Below are 22,795 nucleotides of genomic sequence, written 5' to 3'. Positions count from 1 at the left end.
TCCAACACGCCGAGCACATACATCTAACCACAGACACCCTAACTCACTGCTCCAACACGCTGAGCACACACATCTAACCACAGACACCCTAACTCACTGCTATAACACGCCGAGCACATACATCTAACCACAGACACCCTAACTCACTGCTCCAACACGCTGAGCACACACATCTAACCACAGACACCCTAACTCACTGCTATAACACGCCGAGCACATACATCTAACCACAGACACCCTAACTCACTGCTCCAACACGCTGAGCACACACATCTAACCACAGACACCCTAACTCACTGCTCCAACACGCTGAGCACACACATCTAACCACAGACACCCTAAACTCACTGCTCCAACATGCTGAGCACACACATCTAACCACAGACACCCTAACTCACTGCTCCAACACGCTGAGCACACACATCTAACCACAGACACCCTAACTCACTGCTATAACACGCCGAGCACATACATCTAACCACAGACACCCTAACTCACTGCTCCAACACGCCGAGCACATACATCTAACCACAGACACCCTAACTCACTGCTCCAACACGCCGAGCACATACATCTAACCACAGACACCCTAACTCACTGCTCCAACACGCCGAGCACACACATCTAACCACAGACACCCTAACTCACTGCTATAACATGCCGAGCACACACATCTAACCACAGACACCCTAACTCACTGCTCCAACACGCCGAGCACACACATCTAACCACAGACACCCTAACTCACTGCTATAACACACCGAGCACACACATCTAACCACAGACACTCTAACTCACTGCTATAACACACCGAGCACATACATCTAACCACAGACACCCTAACTCACTGCTCCAACACGCCGAGCACACACATCTAACCACAGACACCCTAACTCACTGCTATAACATGCCGAGCACACACATCTAACCACAGACACCCTAACTCACTGCTCCAACACGCCGAGCACACACATCTAACCACAGACACCCTAACTCACTGCTCCAACATGCCGAGCACACACATCTAACCACAGACACTCTAACTCACTGCTATAACACACCGAGCACATACTTCTAACCACAGACACCCTAACTCACTGCTCCAACACACCGAGCACACACATCTCAGCCACAGACACCCTAACTCACTGCTATAACACGCCGAGCACACACATCTAACCACAGACACCCTAACTCACTGCTATAACACGCCGAGCACACACATCTCAGCCACAGACACCCTAACTCACTGCTCCAACACGCCGAGCACACACATCTCAGCCACAGACACCCTAACTCACTGCTCCCACACGCCGAGCACACACATCTCAGCCACAGACACCCTAACTCACTGCTCCAACACGCCGAGCACACACATCTAACCACAGACACCCTAACTCACTGCTCCAACACGCCGAGCACACACATCTAACCACAGACACCCTAACTCACTGCTATAACACGCCGAGCACACACATCTCAGCCACAGACACCCTAACTCACTGCTCCAACACGCCGAGCACACACATCTCAGCCACAGACACCCTAACCCACTGCTATAACACACCGAGCACACACTTCTAACTACAGACACCGTATCTCACTGCTATAACACACCGAGCACACACTTCTCAGCCTGACTCATCCTTTGTGATGAATATGAGCACCACAATAACAGGGCACATTTGAATGAATTGATAGTCAAATCTTCCACAGCTTTTGGGGATTAGTGCTGTTTGTGGGAGGGAATCACTTCAGACAATAAAAGAACAGGTTAGAGGAAGATACTTATCTTCAAATACGTCTGTGGTACTTAGCGGGACCAGGCAATTAAGTTTTGCGTCATAAAAAGAATCCACGTAAACAAAGGTTTAACCCTACATTAGAAAACACACACATGCAACAAGCATGGTCTCTCTCTCTCTTTCTCATACATATATGCATACACATGCACAAAGAAATGAATACACACACACACTCACATGCACACGCGCATGCACTCACGCACACACACACACACACACACACACACACACACACACACACACACACACACAATATATATACTAGCTTACTGCCATCTACTGGCCCAGTGATTCTGGCTTACTTGTTATGTACTGCTATATCTTCATTGCTGGTATTGTCATCTGTGTTAAAGACACTTAATACTTAGCTACTAGCTACTAGACACTTAGATACATAGTATATACACTAGCTACTAGACACTTAGATACATAGTATATACACTAGCTACTAGACACTTAGATACATAGTATATACACTAGCTACTAGACACTTAGATACATAGTATATACACTAGCTACTAGACACTTAGATACATAGTATATACACTAGCTACTAGACACTTAGATACATAGTATATACACTAGCTACTAGACACTTAGATACATAGTATATACACTAGCTACTAGACACTTAGATACATAGTATATACACTAGCTACTAGACACTTAGATACATAGTATATACACTAGCTACTAGACACTTAGATACATAGTATAAGACACTTAGATACATAGTATATACACTAGCTACTAGACACTTAGATACATAGTATATACACTAGCTACTAGACACTTAGATACATAGTATATACACTAGCTACTAGACACTTAGATACATAGTATATATTAGACATTTTAACTTTGTCATCTTTGATTGGTCCTGATTGCCCCACCTAAATAGTTAGTTACAAAGTTACTGTCTCAAATATCCTCTTAGCAGGTATATCAACAAAATACTGATGTAAAATGTATTTAATTACAATAAATGCTCAATTTATGACAGTAAACTTATAAACTGCTTAAAACTACTTAGACTAAGAGGGACTGAAAATGATGCCTTGGGATTTCAGGAAAGGGGAACGAGGGGAATATATATGGCTAATAAGGTCTGTGCAGAAAAGCCTCCTCTCTACACATGGACAAGATATGAGCTTTCTGACCATCACAGTCATATCTTTTTGCATAATCTACTCATCTTCCAATAGCTCAGTATCATTTATTTCTGTTAAATACAAGCCACTCATGATCAAATTCCACTATTTCTCACTACTTTATCATGTTTTAACAAACAGGTAAAGAGCTTGGTCCCATTAGTCTTGATTGACATGTAAGGAAGCCATCATGAAACATTGTGGACTAAATATGAAATGACAATAAATAAATAAATAAAACCAAGTAAAAGGCAATTTGGAAATGTCCACCTCGGAAAATGTCCGTAATGAAATTAAAAAAGTATTTTTAAGCATTTTTATAATAAAAACTGCAGGAATTAAACTAAAAGCAACTACTTTGTTTAATTAAATGATAATAATTATTATTACATATATATTTCGATTAGAATACTTATTTAACATACATATTTTCACAATTTATTGACATATATGTCAATAAATGATGCCTGTGTAGTCGTACGTTTGTGTATATTAATATTTAATTCCTTTTTTATTTAAATTTGACGTAAATGGCAGTACAAAACAACTCTTTAATGTAGGCTGAGCTGCTTAATGTTTAGCTGAAATCACTGAGCGTCCATCGCCATGCTTCGTGTCAACATCAAATGCCCTGTTAGTTCATTCATAAGAACGCGCGCCCTGTAGGAGTAATGGAATGCCACGGAAGCGACCAGGTAAGCGCGCGCAATGCGACGTGTCGCAACAGGACTACCCCTCCCACTACAAACGCTCGAGCTTTGGCGCGCTCCCGTCTCTCGTTTTCCGATCTTGGTGGTGCTTCCATAGTTTTGTATTTTTGTTGTTTGTAGTCTACGGCGTGCGACACCTGTAAACATTTTACAGAAGTACCAAGGAAATGTTGGGGACATCGCGCATCCTTGAGAAGGGTCCCGAGTACCTGAGGAAACAGATGGAGCTGGAAAGTGAGGCCAAGGGGCGCGTGAGCGCAGTGACGAGACTAGCGGCCACTAAACCCCAATACGTCAAAAGTCAGCACGTGCTCAATCCAACTCACGAGTCGGTCGGTTCTGGCGCGGGGACTGAACAGGCGACTGCTGAATCGGGCATCAGTGCTGTGAAGGAAGAAAATGTGAAGCGAAACGGCTCCAAGAAACGACCCGACTCACTTCTATTGTACCGACAAAGGTGTGTAAGAGAGTCGTCAGGGGCGAAAAACAGAAGGAATCTAAACAAAAAAATCTTTCTGAACTCCCTGAAAGACAAGCCACTGCCCCAGGCATGCTGCAGGGAAGCCGCCTCAGGGCAGAAGGCCACCGAAGACAGCGCAGCTCTGCCTGAGACAGCGCCGCAGCCAACGCCGTGCACGGGCGGGGAAGGCCATCACCAGGACCACCAGCTACGCGCGCGCCAAGTTACTCCAAGGAGACGGAGAAACGCGACTGAAATGAAGCGCGCGAGCCCGAGAGGGGTGACGCGCTCGCACTCTGACATTAGTTCGCGCTACTCCAAAAACTTCGCCGACTTCGACGCCTTTTTCAAGTACTGTGGACTCGCGGAGGACGTCATCGATTGCATGGGCAAGGACAACTTTTCTTTGTACTCGGAAGAACTTTGCTCCAAGATTCGGAGTGTTAGCGTGTCGACATCGGAGGACGGATTCACGCGATCTAGCGGTGACAGCGACAGGCTGCGGACGGAAGAAGCGCGAGAGAAAACTCGCCAAGGTTCGTCCGTCATAGAACGTAACGCGCGCGTAATTAAATGGTTGTACAGCTGCAGAAATGCCACTGAGGCAGGGAAAGCACTGCGAGATCTGGATTAGTTCTGCTCATGAAGAAACCCCGTCATACCTGCTTCTTAACCTGTCAAGCCTAAACATGTCCCTTTGATTCTTTATAATACTGTTCTTTATAATACTGTTATTCATAGAATGCGTCTTAAATTTGCACCTGCCAGACAGTAGTTTATATTTGTCTGTTGGTGGGTGAGTGTGTGTGTGTGTGTGTGTGTGTGTGTGTGTGTTGGGTAACAAATACGACCATGAACAGTGTTTGCTTTTATATTGCGTAATACTGAGGAGGAGCGACAGGGAGGTCTAAGTATTCTCACCTAGCAGAATGTAGAGGGTACAAGGGTCACATTGGCTATGTAAAACTGGCAGTGCTACATGACACATTTTTGGACCGCATTATTGAATGCAGAGTTGCTAGAAAATTTGCTGCTGGAGTTCCTCTTCACTGAAAATGATAAGGAATAAATAAAAGTTTATGTAATAAATATGTGACAGAGACTGTCACTTAGGAAAGTTAAATGTGTGCTCTGGCTGCTTTGCCAGACAGCCCAGAGTGAGGACCCCTGATGTGTGCAGAGGGACATATGGACACACAGGGGCCACTCCCTGGAGGTGAAGGCATTGTGACTGTCACTCTCTGAAGGTGAGGACGGTGTGGCGGAGACTGTCACTTAGGAAGGTTAAATGGGAGCTCTGACTGCTCTTTGCTCTGGTGGTCAGAGCTCACATTTACCTCCTGTCAGACCTGGGTTTGAGTCCTGAGTAGAGTGGCTGCCTTCAGCCTGTGTTACAAAACATCTTAAATACTCAGTCATTAAACTGTGTACTAGCATGGGTTGTAGATTTATTATATGCACATTATATTTGTTTTAGTACATCATTTAAAAGTAGACAAATATAAAGAATGAGGAACAGAAGAACATTAGGTATTGATCTTTGTCAAAGCACATGCTCAGTCCTGCATGTACATACCTGTCTTTAGGAATCATTTGTGGAAACAGGAACTAAAACTCTTCCATTTATGTTTTTTTGCCTTTCAAAAAGAGTGTCATCTGACCATAGGGAGGCCACGGAAGGAGGCTCACTCCCTTGGCTCATACAGTCCGCATATGGTATGCAAGCTGCAAAAGCAGCCTGTTTTGAGATCACTGCTTGTTTGTTTTTTAGCCCTGTAAACTTACATTGAACTTACATTGAAGTTCTCATGCGTGTATCAGCTCTGAGTGCTTTTCAAATGAGGTACAATCCAGAGCTCATTTATCTCACATCCACCTTACAGGTGCAAAAACAAACATGTTTAATTCTAAGGGATAATTAGAGGCTGGAAAATTATTTTGTAAAAATTAATTATGTGTTTTTTAAAATATAAATACACACAAATGTTGCTAGTGGATGTCAAAGGGAAAAAAAATAAATGAAAAATGCTGGATATGACCCTTAAAAAGCCTTTAAATATTTTCTGTCATAAATAAGAGGAAAATCATTGTGTCCTGCAATCAACTTGGTCACAAAAAAGAGTGAGAAGTAACATACCTTCTGGGGTTTGACGGTTACTGCCATTTACTCTGTCTTGTGGTAATAGCAATTGACCTCACCATGTAATTTCCATGTCTGTTCAAGTCCTACATATTTATGGTGCAAATCTAAATCAAATAATTGATACTGCAATGTAAATATTATAGTTTCTTTATGAACTTACAAACTTGATCTCAATTCTTATTTATTGAGTTTTTCCATTCATCACTCTTTAATTAGTGAACAGTTAATTTAGTTAAATCTGTTATACTATTTTATATAATCATTTATGTTAAATCTAATATAACAGTGATTATCCAACCAATGCTTTTTTGGACTTTGACTACATATCAACTGCAATAAAAATATCCGCAATTATAACACATAAGTCGACATTTAAAAAATAAATAATCACAATAATTGAAAATGCAGTAAGACTCCCTATAAAATGCCAAACTAATCTGGTTTAACTAGTAACAATAATGTAATGATTGGCCAACCCTGCAATGGAGCTGGTTGCAACAAATGTATAACATAACTATATTCAAAAACATATCTCATTATATGAAAGACATAACTTAATGCTTCAGTGTCTTTGGTCAGGACATCATAGTCTTTCATTACACTATTATAGAAACATTTTTGTTTCTGGAATTAAGAAAGGCAAAATAAAAAAATATGACAACCAGCACCGGGCTACTCTTGCTTCGAAATGCAGAAGCACAGTCGGTGACTATAACGCTTTATTTTTTAGTCTAATATAATTATTATATCCGCCAAGACGTAATTTCTCCGATCACTCCAGGGATGTCTTAATTCCCTTCCACATGGAAAAATCAAAACACTGGAACATGTGCGGAGTCCTCGTCACGTGCAGGAAGCCGTTTCAAGAAAACACTGAGTGAAAACGGCCAATGATCGACACATTCAAGAGCCAATCAGCAAGGGAATTCCGGGTAGCAACAAAATAAAAACAAACACAACCGCCAATCACGAAGCGTACAGAGGCTTTCCACTGACTGTTTACTTCCTTCAATATCCAAGACAAGCAGAACGGTCTCACCACACAACAAAGGAATCGCGGTGAGTAAAGTTTGTCATGCGAAATTCGTGAAGCCTAATCCATTGTTATTGTAAAAACAAATTCCCAGTTGTAGAGCGTTAAACTGTATTCGCTTCTAAGTCGTTATATAGCAATGTGACTAGATAGCTAACCGAGCTAACGGTTAAACCAAGCTGGACAGAGATGTAGCGTTAGCTGGGTTAGCTAATGCCAACCTAGCGAGCTGGAAATAGATTGTCTTGATAAGCAAATAAGGCATTTCCTCCACCTGGCAACAGATTTTGCTGCCTTGGCTTGTTTTGTCATAACTTGGGTTGTATTATAGCTTACCGTATCAAAGGTAGGTGGCATGCAGGCTAGGTATGTCCATGCAGGTCATAAGACGGCGGTGTCCGTTGTGTTGCGTGCAGGACATGCCGTTCTTGGGCCAAGACTGGAGGTCTCCTGGATGGAGCTGGGTCAAGACCGAAGACGGATGGAAACCCTTCGAATTTTTCGGTCATGACTTGCGGGATAACAATAAAGAACTGGACTTAGATGAGTAAGTATCCTACTTTTACTTTTTTGCGCCGATGGTTTTCGTGCTGCTAGTCGTCTGGAGGACAAATTATAGAAATAAGTTTATAGAAATAATAAATAAATACAAAGACTGATTCTTCCTCAAAAAATAAACACAACAGTTTGGCTTTTGAGATCGATACGGCTTATAAGATGCAGTTAAAGAAAGAAGGAAGTGTGTGAGGGAAATTGGCTTTGTGTAGATTGTAATCAAACTGAGGATGAATTGAAATTTACACCCTATAATTATGGCTGGCCATTGTGTCGTGGAAACAAGTGTATGATTGTGTTCTGGGCCACATGGCAGAGTACACACAGACACATGCACACAAAGGAAGTGAGTACGATTTGTTCTTATACATACATACATACATACATACATACATACATGTACAACCACAGGTTGTATATACAGTCTGTTTGCAGCACGATCACAAGGCATTTCATCACAACCCCACAGGGTCAATGATACACAAGCTTACACAGATACAGAACACCCCTTCTTACTATTCTGCCGTGTGAAGTACACTTCCTTCTATGTGGGTTTTACTTTGGTATATCAGCCATATCTATAACAAGAGCTAAACTGTTGTTGATCTTTTTAAAAGGGTACCCTTTCCTATTGCACAAACAAACTGCCACACACACCTTTTTCAGTTACACACTTCATCAGACTCTTCAGATAGTAGATAAAAAGGAAAGGAATAGAAGATCAAAGGATTCCTATTTTCAGCACCTCTGATGCAAAAGTGTCTCAAGCAGGTTTAATATAGAAATATAGTCACATTGGAAGTTTACATGAGTGGCATTCACAGTCAGCTTGAAGACCTCACTTAACAGGTTCCATTTATTTCTCTTCATCCATGATATTTTTACATTGTGCGCTATAGGCTGGTCAATGAAAACAAAGAGAACCTGCATGTAGCGGATGTATGTGAGGTATCAGCCAAAAAAAGAAGAAAGGACTACGTCAACAACAACACAAAATCACAGTGTAAGTATAAGTACATCTCACTCGAACTGCACATCTACATCTAAATGACAAAACCAAGAGCCCGATGTGAAACACGATCTGGTAAGTGTATATTGCTATAGAATAAGCATTACTATTTATGGTAAAACTCCTGAAATTCTGCAAAAGCATGCAGTCATACTGACTTTGTATTACTTGATGACAACTGAAGCCGTTTGTTTGCTGACTAAAGAAGGTATTTAATTTATGACTAAACAGTCTAAAAACAATAATGTCCCAATATTATGTACATGTTCTGGCCTGAGGAGTGGGCCATTCTCTCATCAGTATCAGTGCATTGTCAGCCTTATTTTTCATGACCTATATGTAACAGTCGGGATTACAAAAGCCAGAAATCGCTTGTGCTTTGTCAAATTCAAGTCATATCACAGCTGAGGTGTTAAGCAAGTGGATCACAATATGAAAATTTGTCTTTAGTTTTGTACAGGGAGAGATGGATCTATGTTCAGAAAGAGAGCACGAGAGAGGTGAGCAATCATTTCTGAGCACCAGATGCCACCCGACTTTATTAGATCTTAATAACATGCATGAACATGTCAAATGCATTTGATTCTGTGCATATGTGTGTGTTGGCAGAGACATGGCTACTGTACACTGGGTGAGGCCTTTAACAGGCTGGACTTTTCCAGTGCCATCCAGGATGTGCGCAGGTTCAACTATGTGGTCAAAGTAAGATATTGTGCTTTGTTTAAAACAAAACTTTTATTCTCTCAAAGTGGAGAGTTCAGTTTATCTACGTCTCCCTGTGTGCTCTAGCTTCCCTCTCCCTTCATGTCTCTCACCAGCTCCTGCACCTAATTGCAAAGTCTCAGCTGACGTCTTTGAGCGGAGCTGCACAGAAAAACTATTTCAACGTGCTGGAGAAGATTGTGAGAAAGGGTGAGGTTCTGCATGGTTATAGTACTGATCCCGGCCTTGGTGCTGCTGTGAAATGCATATTTGAAGGAATATCAAATATCATACATTAGTAGTGTAGAATATAGTGTGCGGAATGTGAGTAACCCCCCCCCGCCTTTGCTTAGTCCTGGAGGATCATCAGAACCCACGGGTGATCAAAGCCTTGCTACAGGACCTCAGCTCCATGCTCTGCATTCTCATCCGTGAGGTCGGCAAGTCCGTGCTCGTCGGCAACATCAACATCTGGGTCAGTCGCCTGGAAACCATCCTCAGTTGGCAACAACAGCTCAACAATTTACAGATCCCCAAGGTACTGTGCGTGGCTGTGTGTCTATAGGAGCATGGGTGCATGTGTGACTGCCTGTGTGTGTGTGTGTGTGTGTGTGTGTGTGTGTGTGTGTGTGTGTGTGTGTGTGTGTGTGTGTGTGTGTGTGTGTGTGTATATATTAGATATTAGATTAGCTCCTTGTTGACTTGATGAAATTACCAGAAATCTTTTAGCATTTGAGTTGAGTACTTGAAACATTATTTTAATGGGGAGAACACTATTTCCATTTCCAGCAAATCTGCAATGGCATGACCCTGAGCGACCTTCCTCTACACATGCAGAACAACATTCTGTACAAGTTTAGTGATGCTTGTGACATCATCAACTTGGGACAGGCCACACCCACTCTGCATATGCTCAGTGAGGACCGGCAGCTGTGGAAGAAGCTGTGTCAGTTTCACTTTGCTGAGAAACAGGTGAGACAAGTGGAGACATTTGTATAATTTGTCATGTTTTATAAATCTGAAGAAGATTTGTTTCATTTGTTATGTTTTATATATTTATATAAGATTCACAGGAGTAATTGCAGTGTAATGAAGTAAAAGATGTAGAGATATTCAAAATCGCAATGAAGTACACAAGGTTTCAAGTTAAAACAATAGATGCTTTTAATTAAAGTTTAAAACTTCAACTTTGCTTGCACAACTGATGAAGATGTCGTGTTTCTCTGGAACCTCTGTGTACTTCACTACAGTTTTGGTTACTGTTCTATACTGACTGAACTGAGCTGAGTGATGCTATCAAGTTGAACGGCCGCTACAGTTCTGTGCCAGATCTGCACTATAGTGACAGAATTGGAGGGAGGGAGGGAGAGAGAAAAAAATCCCTGGAGAGGTCATAGTTAAGCACAGCTGTCCCTGGAGAGGCCATTAAAAGCATGACGTGGGTAGTTTTTGGGAGATTAATGACTTCAGCAGCTTTTTACACTGTATATGAACGTCCTTGTGTAGCTCTCCTAACAGCAGGGTTTACTGAAAATTGCTGCGTGTTCCAAGACACAACACAGTTTGGTGTTATTCTTCTTAAATCCACAAGAGAGCAGCATAGACGCTTTGTCCACTGCAGCCTCTGTAACGCTGACTGGGCCAAAAGAATAAGGCAAAGGAGTCTCAGTCGCGCTCCGTTGCCCTCAGCCATTCAAGGTTTTGTTGTGTTTCAATTCTTTGTACGCTGATCAGGGCATTCATTTAGCTACAGGGTTCTTGATTACTTGGCCAGGTGCAGGGAGCTGGGGCAGCGCATAAACCTGGAATGGCCTTGTGGGGAGGAGTGTCGGGGGGTTTCCGGGGTGTCACAACTGTTTCGGAAACCTGTGCCGTAACAAGTTTAGCGAGACGGCCTGGCTTGTCCACAGTGCTACTACTGGGGGCTCCGTTATTTGTGCAGTTCTGCAGACATCTAGTTCTGTCGGAGAAGGGCCACGTGGACTGGAAGCTGATGTTCTTCACGCTGCAGAAGCACTATCCAAAGAAGGAGCAGTATGGTGACACGCTCCACTTCTGTAAACACTGCAGCATCCTGTTCTGGAAGGTAAACGCCCCCAGGGCCGGAGCATCCGATATGGTAGACGTTGAGACAAGTACATATCAGAAAGACCCTCATACAGAGTAATTAAGCAGAACCTCCTTGTGTTTGGTCCAGGCAGTCTCAGGTCATATTCACTTCAGGACTGTCCAGTGTAATTCACCTCAGTGTCCTCCTTTGAACTATGACTTTCACCCTTTCTGCTCTGCTTCTGCTTTCCTTACCGGCCCCGGCCCCTGGCCCCTCCCTTCCTACAGGACAGACACCTGGCTTTGTTCTTTAAGGTACACAAGAGTCTTTAGCCATCCTGTTCCTGTTGTTTCCTTTCCTCTTCCTCTGATCATTCTGTCAGTGTCCAATCACTCTGCATCCTTCTGTCCTGGTCAGGTTGTTCTTCAGTGGCTTTCTCACTCCCTGTTCTCTAATAGTTATTTTCTTTTGAATGCACTTCAACTCAACCTCACCCTCTGTTCTTTATTCTGGGAATGAATCCTGATTGCCATCACATTCTCAACCTTTGGCTCCTAATTGATCCTTCTTCAATCTCAGATCACCTGTCGTTTACTGTCTCACTCTAGTTCTCCTTTATTGAGACCACATACCTGCTCTCGCTCACTGTTCATCTTAATGTGTCACGCAGGACTCAGGACACCCCTGCACAGCCAACGACCCTGACAGCTGCCTCACTCCCGTCTCCCCCCAGCGCTTCATAGACCTCTTCAAGTTCTGAGGCTCTGGAACGTTCTCCAAGCTTCACAAGCATCTACAAGGCTCTGGATTTTTCACTCATGCAACTCCCCAGTGACTCTGAAAACCTGCTACAACACCATTCCTGACTGTTGTTCTGTTTCTAATTCCTCTCTCCCCCAGACCATTTTCTTCTCCTCTCGTCGGTTAGCTGTAGCTGGGCTATCTGACGGGTGCTGTGTGCCAAAACGCCGACCCTGCCCTTATCTCACATCTATGTCGCGTACCCAACACCACCATTCAAACTTTAAGGGCTTATTAGAAAGATCTCATGGTGTTTAATGTTTTTTCTCATCTGTCCTCCTATTCTTTTTGGAGTTCTGGTCTCTCCATGATATTCAGCACCAGTCTGTGGGAGGGAGGGGTGTACATTTCGACAGTGGGAGGCAGAGACTCGAAAGACTTTGCTGCATGCTGGGGGGGGGGGGGTCCAGGCTGAAGGCCTTTGGGAGAGAGTGCAACACTTTGCCCCTTCTGTTTTCACTTTCATATTAACTGAATGCATGTGGAAATAATTGTGCTTTAGCGTTTATGTTGGACTGTCCTTGTTATTTCCTCGTGCCATACGTGTATGTGATGTGTTGACACTAAATGGACATTTGCATTGCAAAGATGGCAAATTTTTAAGATACTCTTTTCTGAAATCAGTTGCAAAGGCAAAAAAAGATGTAAGCATTACTATTTATGAAAAAATGTATTTTATATCCTTTCTCTTGACTTTGTAATATTCCTTTATTATTCTACAAAATTGCGTGTAATGTATAAGCTTGTCCCATAAGAAATTTGGACCTTGATGGTACTAATAAGCGATTTGGTAGAGAAATGGAAACCTATAATGATTAAACCTTTGGTGGGGAAACTGAGCTCTTTGTAAATCTCATCTTGCATTAGACAAAGACAGAAAGCTCCATATCACTGCAGTGTGCGTTACAGGAGTGTATGAACCACCTGACTCTTTCATCTCTTAATTATCAGGCCTTTCCTCCAGTGAATGAGGTGTCTAGTACCAAATTGTGGTGGCAGAGTGTTTAACCTTATTTTTAAAATTCATGCTGCTTGTTATAACATGTATTGTAAGGGGAGGGGGCATGACTTTATGATACAGGTGTGTTTTAGTACACCAATCATCTTTAAAGATGCTGTCAGTCCTGAGGAGGTTTGGAACCTGCAGTAGTCTGATCCAGTGACCTTGACCTTGCACTTTTACACAAGCCCAGCAGGGAAGGTGTACTCTGATGTGTTCACTTCAAACAGATATTAGAAGAGTTGTCATTCTGATCTCTAGGCCCCACCCTTCACAGGATTATTTTTGTATGTCACCTGAGTAGGGTAATATCAGCCTACTTACAAGCACATCAGCTAAAACCTTGTTTACACCATTATTCATAGTAAACCGTGACATCAGTGCTGGTGTAAGTCTCGCACTAGAATAGGACAGGGATGCTCACACTACTGATTCTAGCTTCATTCCCTTCATCTTGGCTGAATTCTGGCTAACTACAGGCTAAACCATGTAACCCTGTTTATTCTTTTAAGTGGCTGGAGTTTTTGCTGTCTGATCTGTAAGATCTGCTGGAACTGAAGCTTCTGCAGTTCTCAGAAGAGAGCTGACCCAAGGATCTCATCGACTCAAACCATCACTCAAAGCAAAGTGGCCAAGGCAGAGGGCTTTGGATATGCAGAAGATGTTTTATTTGGAGTCAGAAGGTGAACAACCTGATGGTGAAACCATCAACATTATAGCATTTCCCATCAAACCAAAGACAGTAAAAATGACTAAATACCTTTATTCACTCAAGTTAATTAATCAGATCTTTCAGGAGAATACTACTAAAGAACCTTTGACATTACACACTAGTATACGCACATCTATTAATATCAGTCCGAGTCAACATGGAAGAGTCATTGTCTTTTTTTTTTTTTCTCTTTTTTTGCTGATGGTCAAGGTTTGGCAAAGCAAGTGACCACCTACAAGTGCATACAACCTTTAAAATACATCCGCACAATTTTAAATATGTTCTTACGATACATCTTAAATATAGAGGCACCATTTTAGCCATGAAATTAATTCATCTAACATTCTGCTTTCACCATGGCAACCTTCTGGTGTCTTCAGGATGTCAGCAAATCTGCCAGGCCTGGTGTCAGTCCTCTCTGCACTTTAGCATTACCAAATGCTTGTTACCAGCAGGAAAAGCAGTATCTGATCAGAAAATCAACTACTAAACAAGTTCTAAACAAGTCCTGTAAAACCCTGTTGAGTATTGTGCTATCAGGGCTTTAACCTTAACTGATTCAGTGTGATTGTTAGACAGTGCAGGAAAACCTGCATCTGTGGTACATTTTAGCACCCCCCCCCCCCAATTTTTTTAAGGCTCATAGGCAGTGGCAAGCACTAGATAGGCAAAACGTGCAATACAAAATTGTACATTCATTAATTTCAGGCATTTGAGCCCAAAGAGGGAAATGTCCTACCTCATATTAGCTTTCCCTAACGCCTGAGGAGAGACACTACACCCAAAACTATACTGGTGGCTATGTTTCATGTGGATTTGAGTTTGAAAACAGGATTACTGTTTATCTGTGATTGTTAATTCAGTAACGAGCATTAGTACAGGGGTGTTCACAGTTTGGTGGTATAAGGCATTTTTTAAATGATTTAGGTTCTGATGCGCTCACATTAATATTTATATAATCAGTAATATTCTAATTTCTTTTTCTGTGTTACAGTTATAAGGCACAGTAGTCTAATGTTACCCCCTATCTGTGGCTGTGTGAAGTGCAGACAGCCCTTAGGCAGGAACAGGCATTCAAGCTGATTTATGGGAAGATTAAACAGTGGCTGATTGGAAGTAAAGAATATACTTAAATACCAAAGTGATTCATCTCACACTCATTCTGGAGGAGTACAAAACAGCCTGTGAATTACAACATCAACAAGCATTTCAGGGTCACAGTCACGTGCCCTCTTCAAAGAGGCAGCCGACACAGCCAAGTTGCTCAGTGTGTCCTTCAAGGGAAAACGATGAAGCTTAGATAATTTATTTTAACAAAAGAACAGCAAGACAACCTCAAATATATCTGTTTTAAAACGCCACAAGAGATGGCTCTCCAAGGACGAAGGTCCATGGTATTCAAAAAAAGAGTCATCAAGCAGCCTCAGAAGGTCACCCTCTTGTTTCTCCTCCCTTGCTGCCCTCTCCTGCATGTGATCCGTTCAGATCTGAGCGGTGAATATACAAGCATTATAGTTCCATAGCTTCATCATTCTCCATCGAAGGTTTCAAAAGAAGTTGGATTTCTCATTTAAGCCCCTCCCATGCATTCTCTGATTGGCTCCCAGGGCTGCGGCGCCGCACAGCAGCCAGTTTGTCACGAGCTCGGGCCGCCCACTGGGCGGGTCCTGCCGCCTGAGGTTCAGCCAAACTGGAATAGCGAGAAGAGTCTTCGTCCGGACCCAGCCCCGTCCATGACGGCAAACTCAGTGGCCCTGGCAGGGACAGAGACAGCGGGGTGGAGAGTGGCGAGGAGTCCCCCTTCTTTCCCTCCCCCTCGCTCAGCTGAGGCGGCTCCCAGCCCTCCATCTTGTCAATCTTCTGATTGGGAGTGATCTGCCGCATCGTCATGGTGATGCTGTCCCATAGGCAGTGGACACGGTTCTTCTCCGAGTGTGGACGGCTCTTCTCCTCCTCCCAGCTCTTCTTAGCAGCCCTGAGAGAGAGAGAGAGAGAGAGAGAGAGAGAGAGAGAGAGAGAATGAATTAAAAGACGTATAATAGATGAACAATTATGCATTTTGAGAACAACGGTCTCTTACAGTGGAAATCTTGCAGAGATCTGGCTCACTTGACAAGCCACAAAGAAAAGCATTTGAATGCAATACTAATTCATTTTGATGGGTACTTAAAATGTGTAATTATGTAACCCAGAGGCAAAATGAGTTACATGTGTAAGGTTAATCTGAAACTAGAAAAATCACCCAAGAATAAACTCGTGCATGCTTAAGAGTGGTAGGTCTCTGCTGACGTAGTTCCATAGCTGTATATGACCTCTAACCTGACCCTTTATCCAGGCAACAGGTTTCCATGTGAACACGGTAGTGTGTGTGAGGGAGCGATGTGTTTAGGTACTTCTGGCACCATCCATCCCATTCCACTACATAATGGTTCTATGTATTATAATTACTCTTGAACTGTAAACGTGTTCTGCCAAGATGTAGCCACCAGTTTCGTCCTCTGTTAATTTTCCAGCACTTCTAAAGGATAAACTAAGTGATCTTTTAATCTGAGGCTAAGGATTATGGGAAATGCCTGTGAGTGCTGTGGCTTGTAACCTTTGAACCACTAACCTTTGAACCGCTAACTGCAGCTTCAGCTATAACTGATCCTTCTAATTTCTGAGCATCACTGTGTTGAAAATCTCATAAACCGTACCATGCTGAAACATTTGTACTAATTCTGATATTAAATAACATTTGTCTTTGGTGAATTAGCTGCATACCCTTTTCGGTTTGAAAGGGTGACTCCTGTCAGCAGAAAGTCCTCGTCGTCCTGTGAAGGGAACAGCTTCTTGTCTCCTCTATCACGCTTAGATTTGACCTTCTTACTCTTGGAGTCCTGTGGGAAAAGTCAGTGACACAATCAGCTGCACTGTGTCAGTGGAGCTGTATGCAATAACTTAAGAATGGCACATTTCTGCACTACTAATGGTATTCAGACAAAAGCTTGAACAGCCTGTGCCTGTAATGCATAGATATACACGGTACATACCCACGATAACACCTTTGTGATTACTATAATTTCCATTAGCATAGACTTCAGACAGGGGATGACGTGGAAGGGCATGTGGTTCGTGATGGATGGACTACCCAGCGCAGCTCCAACGGGAGTGACCGCGAAACCATATGCTGATGATCACAGTAACAGTACCTACTGGCCTGGAAGAATCAAGGTCTAAATGAAAGTAAGACTACTGTCTGTCACTGTGTGTGTGTGTGCGGTAACACTTAGCTGGTAAGTACATTCCTTCAGACGCCCTCCTGATTAAGTCTATAAGGAGCTCTGGCTTTGAAATACCAGGCAGGCTTTAAAACAGCTTATGGGAGACAGAAAACTTCAGCACACTTTGCTTATGACTTTCCTGATATTTTCTCTCTCTCTCTCTCTCTCACACACACACACACACACACACACACACAGTTCTGAAATGGTCATAGCAGGTACTAGTTTCATTAGTCACTCTTTGTTCCATTACAATCTAATGACTGCTCTGTCCTTCCCCAGTGCTCCAGTACAGTAAGAGAATACCACCACTCATATACATGCACACTCAAAACAACATTCCACAATAGCAGCACTGACATTAAGAGAGAATATTTATAGCAAGATTTGAGCAGACAGAACTGACACTTTCCTGTAACCCCATATACAGTCACATACCTTCACAACTTATTCACCTTCTTCCTGTTTTCTTTCCTTACTGAGAATAGAACGCAGAATGTGGCTGTTCACACATATCTCCAGGCTGAGGCATATAGAGTTACTCCTGACTGGTTGAAGAGTAATTAAACAGAACTGGATGTATTCTGTGAGAAACCGGATTAAGTGTCACATCGCAGAACTGTTACAGTTACCCAGAGCTATTTTGCTTTGGTTCAGAATATGAAAGAATGGCCGTCTTCACGTTCCTACAGGATGTGCTGGACACACAGATACAAGTACGCATGAACCCATGGGAGTGAAAGCAGACACAGACAGTTACACAATCCTCTCTCTCGCAAACAAATAACAGGCCAGCCACCCCCAAAAGTGAGCACCGTTAATCTGATCACGTGGACCTGGATGCAGAAATACCTGGGTGAGCTGAACGCTGAGCTCTGCACTTCAGCTCCAGTTTGACATTTCAGAGGAACATACAAGAGGAGTGTATAATGGGGCAGCACTTATGAGACTATGATTAATGTAACTGTTCTTCATTGCTCCTTCTGTGGTAAAGGAGGAGCAAAATATGGCAAAATAAGCACTTGTGGGACTCATTGTGCCCATGCTTTTGAGACTGAACATTCAACCATTGTAACCTACAGGATGTAAGAGTACTAAACTGTGTGTGTGTGTTTACCTTTGTTGAGGGGCTTAGTACTTCCTCTGTTCGCTCAGATTCTTTATCCTGAAACGCAGAAGCCAGTGAAAAACTCAATAAGAACACACACACACACACACACACACACACACACTCCCGGTAGCAGGCAGAAATATTTTTAGATGTGTAACATAAACAAAGACGTGTGGAGTTAGGGAGGGGCTATCAACACCCACAGATCACTTAGATTCTGACTTCATGAAGTTATTTCAGAAGTGCCAGAGCTAACAGACCCCATTCTTTTACTGTCTCATCTACATAAGAAACTATTACAATAGGACTCTTAAAAATGACCCATAAGCTAGCAAGCAGGTGATGAACCATATCAAGTGACCGTTGACCGCGTGCATTACAGGACCAGTAAAGGTCACACTGATGTGCTGCTTCTATTTCCTTTCTGATCCTTGTGCTGTGAGAGCCTTAAAGGTCCTTCCAGTCAGAAATGGTACCAGTCCAGGCCAGACAGACTGGTCTCAGATCAACCACCTACACCTCCACAGTGTCTGCTTCACATCGAGGCATTTGGAAAAGAGTGAGTGAGAGAGCGAGCATAAATGAGTGATTGAGTGAGTGAGCAAGTGAGTGAGTGAGAGAGGAAGAGAGCGAGTGAGTGAGTGAGTGAGTGAATGTATATTTCCTTCCTAACTCTCCAAATGTTTACATACTACTGTTATTTCCCATTTTCCTAAGAGAAAATAAAAACCTCCCGATCCTGCTCTGTATCTTTTGAAGGTTAATTTTTTCACTTTTGGGGAGGAGAAAGAGATATGGGAAATATTTCAACTCACTTGCCCTCTGAACTCTGATATGCTTTATCACCATGGTGACAGGGTGAGAACACAGTGGGGAGTTTCCCCCGTGTGACCATGAAAAAGGGGGAAGGGGGCATTAGCGCCCCGCCCTTTGCCCCGCCCTTCAGCCCTGTTCTCAGTCTTCTCTGTTTTCTTGGTTTGTCATGAAAGTGCCCATAATATCAACAAAGCTACATCGCAGAATAACACTGCTTATATTACTGTTTACCTACTGACCACCTGTGTGGGTTTAAAGAGATGGTTGTTCATGGCATAATATAATATAAAATGTCTCTGGCTGTAACGGTGCGTCTGCAAGGGAAGGGTCCCTCCAGCTGTATCTGGAAATGAAGGCCTCTGGCTCGCTGCTCCCAATTCTGAGATTCTGACGAGGGTTCTCTCCAGTTCTGGGGTTGACGGGGTAAGTACACGGGGCATGCGAAGCCTACGCAGCTAAATGATTTTGTACTGAAGGGAAACCCATTCCACTTCCACCATTATGCAAGCTCATTTTCAGAAAGTCAGTATAAATCCGACAAGAATAACATTTGCTATATTCAGTACTTATTATAATATTATAATAAATGGTGCTTCATATTAAAATTTCTGTAGTAGCTGTATGCATTAAATACAAAATTGTAAGTGTGTAAAAGGGGACGCATGTGAAAAATATTATTGTATAGGAAAGTGGTCATAATCGTGCAGACATGTTTTATAATGACCAACAAATATAATGATAGGATCCTGACTTTTCACATTCAGGTAGAGAAAACAGTGTGAACATTGTATCCTTCGAGACCCCCTCCCCCCTCCGTGAAATACAATATGAGACTGCAGTAGTGTTCGGGGTAAAGCACAGAGAAGAAGGCTGAGCATGGAGGTGTACACTTTCCTGTTCGACAGACTTCTATTGACACACCAACGCAGAACTGAGTGAATCATCAAAGTACATTAACCAACCAAGCTAAATAAAGCTGGAGTCCTTATGAAAGTTGTGCAGTTACTGATCCAAGATCAGTTTTATGGGTTTAATTTTATGAGAGATAAAGCAGTCATTCTGAATACCAGTTAGAGGGACCTCATTCACTGGGCAGTTCGGTGGTTTCCCTTTACATTGCTGGGACTAAGAACCATTGAATGAAAGTTACACTGAGAGGCATTTCCACAGTTTGTTCATCATGCTGCCTCCATTTGGGCAAAATGGACAGAGCCACCTTATCATGGCTGAGGAACAGGAAGTACCTTTCACTGGTTGCTTCCGTCACTGTGGAAAATAAATACAGAAAATGTTTTTCTTGGTTGGTTAGGAGATTGAACAGCTAACGCCTGGCAACCGACCTTGAGGTCGCCTTGGAGACGGGAAGCCTCTTTATTGGGGTGGTGGATGTGGGAGTTGCAGGCTGCCCTCGGTCTGGCAGCTGCGTTCTCGGTCTGAGTTGGCGCGTGTTTACAGAGCCGTGCCTGCGGGGAGGAGCACGCTGAGGCCCCAGCACGGCAGCTCGGAGCCCTACGCTGCCCGCACTGCGGCACACGCCGAGCCTGCAAGCACGTGGAGAGGAAGAGCACGACCCCTTCCTCTGGACCGAGCCGCCCCCAACAGTGATACCGTGGGTGCTTCGCTCTTCCTCTCTGACTGCAGACAGAGCAGTGTTGAAACACAAATATGGGAAATGGCTCATATCTAGTACCAAACTTTGCACTCAGTGTTTATCAAGTGTTTATGTTTTTTTATAGTTAGTTCAGGGTTTCAACGCTTGCTGTTCTAAAAGACACATTTACTGTTGTTAGTCAAGTACCTCTCTGCCATTACACTTACCCACACTCATAGCCGCAGACACGCATATATGTAACATTTTAAGCATGTCATGAAAATGAGAAAACTGGAAGACATTAGCTTCCACATAGAGCAGTTCAGTAGTGGTGATGTTAAGACTTGTGTGGAGCGTTTTCCTTTCCGTGACGAGCCAGACAAGTACGTTGTCACTCACGTGACCAGTAGTGAGCGAATAAGTTGTCGATATGCAAAAGGTGAAATATAACTGACTGCACCTTTAAAACTGTCCCTTACCTCTCAGTTCGCAGTAGGTCAGCAGTAGTGGCCGCTCGTCTGTGTACCAAACTGCTCAGAAGTAACGTTGAATCATACTTGAGGTTTCTTTGCCATGTCTAACCTTCCAACTTTTTAATAACTTTTCCAAGTCGAATAGTAGGCCCAAACAAATAGCCAATATGTTTTCTATAATAATCTACTAAAACTCTCTTTGGTACGTGAATCAATTCTATCTTAACTGGAGCGTGGTGTTGTTTTTACAGACAATAATGTTTCACATGTTTTTGAGCGGAAACGTAACAGTTAGACGCACCGCACAGTTAATATACGTCAGCTGTCATACAGTAGCAGTCCAGTCCCCACACCTCTACCCTTGACGTGCCTCCGGCGCCGTGCCTGTTGCACCGCTGCTGTGCACCAACGGATATCCCGACCTCACCTTGTTCGCGTGCTCCTGATGCCAGCACACGTCGTCCTCCTCTGACGCTTCATCCACCAAAACTTTGCTCTTGCTTTTCTTAAACATGCTCGTGCAGCGGGTATATCCTGGACGCCTGCGCCGCAAGGCTCGAACGCTCCACGCAGTAAAACGTGTCCGTCCTAAGGCACACAATTTCCAGTCCGAGTCCACAGCTCGTGGGAGGTAAGCAAATCGACCTCGGGGGGAGCTCGCGGGAGGCACCAGTTAAACGCGAGCTCGAGCGAGATCACTGGACCCGAACAAAGCGCAGCTGTGATCTCGCGCCGTGTTTCGGGAGCGCTCCTGAGTTCAGCGTGCTGCCCTGGTCCGCTGCTGCGCGTGCTCTGAGCTGGCGGAGGCACCGGCACCCCCCGCTCCTCCCTCGGACCTCTGATCGTATTCCTGCCCACAGGCCAGTCCCGTTTTTCGGTTGTCATGGTGCCGGGGGAGGGTTACAGTCTCCGCAGACCCTCCCACCTGGACAGTGAGACTCGTTTATTCATGATGTTATCGCGGCTAGAACTGTAAGACCATTAGTTTTTTATTATTTATGAGAAAAACAAAGTAACCGACTGTGTTTGTAAATTCAGATGAATGGTTTGTACACCAAGTTATTTTCCTGTGTCTGCTAGTTAGATTTCGAACAGAAAACCGACAGTAGGACCTATATTCGGCAACAGCTTCAGTCTAAATTTGCATTTTAAACAGGTTTTAGTTACATTTGCATTTGAAATAACTACGAGAGGCACTATCGTGTTACGATCCTTTTTGAAACTGCAAGCGGAGCTCAGCAGATCATTAACTAGTGTCTACAACCGCATAAACAGCACTGAGCGTAGCTACTGGCAGGAGAAACCTACCCGTGTCCAAAGCCACTAAGCCTCAACAAACAAAGAGCTCATGTATATTTCTTTCCCATCATATATAGGCAGAAATATGTGGACACCTGACCGTCACACCTA

General features: G+C 43.4%; 3 protein-coding genes across 8 annotated transcripts; 2 read left to right on the top strand and 1 right to left on the bottom strand.

Moving 5' to 3' along the window:
• The first annotated feature begins 3,718 nt into the window (after nt 1–3,718).
• On the top strand, nt 3,719–6,314 carry fam110c (family with sequence similarity 110 member C). Of its 3 annotated transcripts, none has more exons than XM_035522671.1 (3): nt 3,719–4,662; nt 5,278–5,373; nt 5,775–6,314. In XM_035522671.1, exons 1-2 carry the CDS (start codon nt 3,834–3,836, stop codon nt 5,295–5,297), a joined length of 849 nt encoding a protein of 282 aa, XP_035378564.1. In that variant the 5' UTR covers nt 3,719–3,833; the 3' UTR covers nt 5,298–5,373; nt 5,775–6,314. The 3 variants fall into 3 exon arrangements, with proteins under 3 accessions (XP_035378564.1, XP_026887394.2, XP_026887393.2); XM_027031593.2 differs by having other exon boundaries at nt 5,274–5,373; XM_027031592.2 differs by lacking the exon at nt 5,775–6,314 and having other exon boundaries at nt 5,278–5,768.
• Nucleotides 6,315–7,066: 752 nt separating this feature from the next.
• fbxo25 (F-box protein 25) lies at nt 7,067–13,258 on the top strand. 3 transcript variants are annotated; one of them, XM_027031594.2, is made up of 11 exons: nt 7,067–7,328; nt 7,719–7,849; nt 8,757–8,860; nt 9,317–9,366; nt 9,476–9,568; nt 9,685–9,778; nt 9,922–10,106; nt 10,358–10,540; nt 11,511–11,654; nt 11,906–11,932; nt 12,289–13,258. In XM_027031594.2, the coding sequence occupies exons 2-11, from the start codon at nt 7,722–7,724 to the stop codon at nt 12,376–12,378; spliced, it is 1,098 nt and encodes a 365-aa protein (XP_026887395.2). In that variant the 5' UTR covers nt 7,067–7,328; nt 7,719–7,721; the 3' UTR covers nt 12,379–13,258. The 3 variants fall into 3 exon arrangements, with proteins under 3 accessions (XP_026887395.2, XP_026887397.2, XP_026887398.2); XM_027031596.2 differs by lacking the exon at nt 11,906–11,932 and having other exon boundaries at nt 7,070–7,328; XM_027031597.2 differs by lacking the exons at nt 11,511–11,654; nt 11,906–11,932 and having other exon boundaries at nt 7,075–7,328.
• An 806-nt stretch (nt 13,259–14,064) lies between these two features.
• Nucleotides 14,065–22,228, bottom strand: si:ch211-225h24.2 (testis development-related protein). Of its 2 annotated transcripts, XM_027031590.2 has the most exons (4): nt 21,813–22,228; nt 18,512–18,559; nt 16,895–17,010; nt 14,065–16,106 (listed from the first exon to the last, which is right to left on the bottom strand). In XM_027031590.2, exons 1-4 carry the CDS (start codon nt 21,897–21,899, stop codon nt 15,698–15,700), a joined length of 660 nt encoding a protein of 219 aa, XP_026887391.2. In that variant the 5' UTR covers nt 21,900–22,228; the 3' UTR covers nt 14,065–15,697. The 2 variants fall into 2 exon arrangements, with proteins under 2 accessions (XP_026887391.2, XP_026887392.2); XM_027031591.2 differs by lacking the exons at nt 18,512–18,559; nt 21,813–22,228 and adding an exon at nt 17,164–17,330.
• Nucleotides 22,229–22,795: the final 567 nt, after the last annotated feature.

Source organism: Electrophorus electricus, chromosome 24 (assembly GCF_013358815.1).
Source record: "Electrophorus electricus isolate fEleEle1 chromosome 24, fEleEle1.pri, whole genome shotgun sequence".
In the NCBI taxonomy this organism is placed as follows: domain Eukaryota; kingdom Metazoa; phylum Chordata; class Actinopteri; order Gymnotiformes; family Gymnotidae; genus Electrophorus; species Electrophorus electricus.
This window is presented reverse-complemented; position numbering and strand designations above follow the sequence as displayed.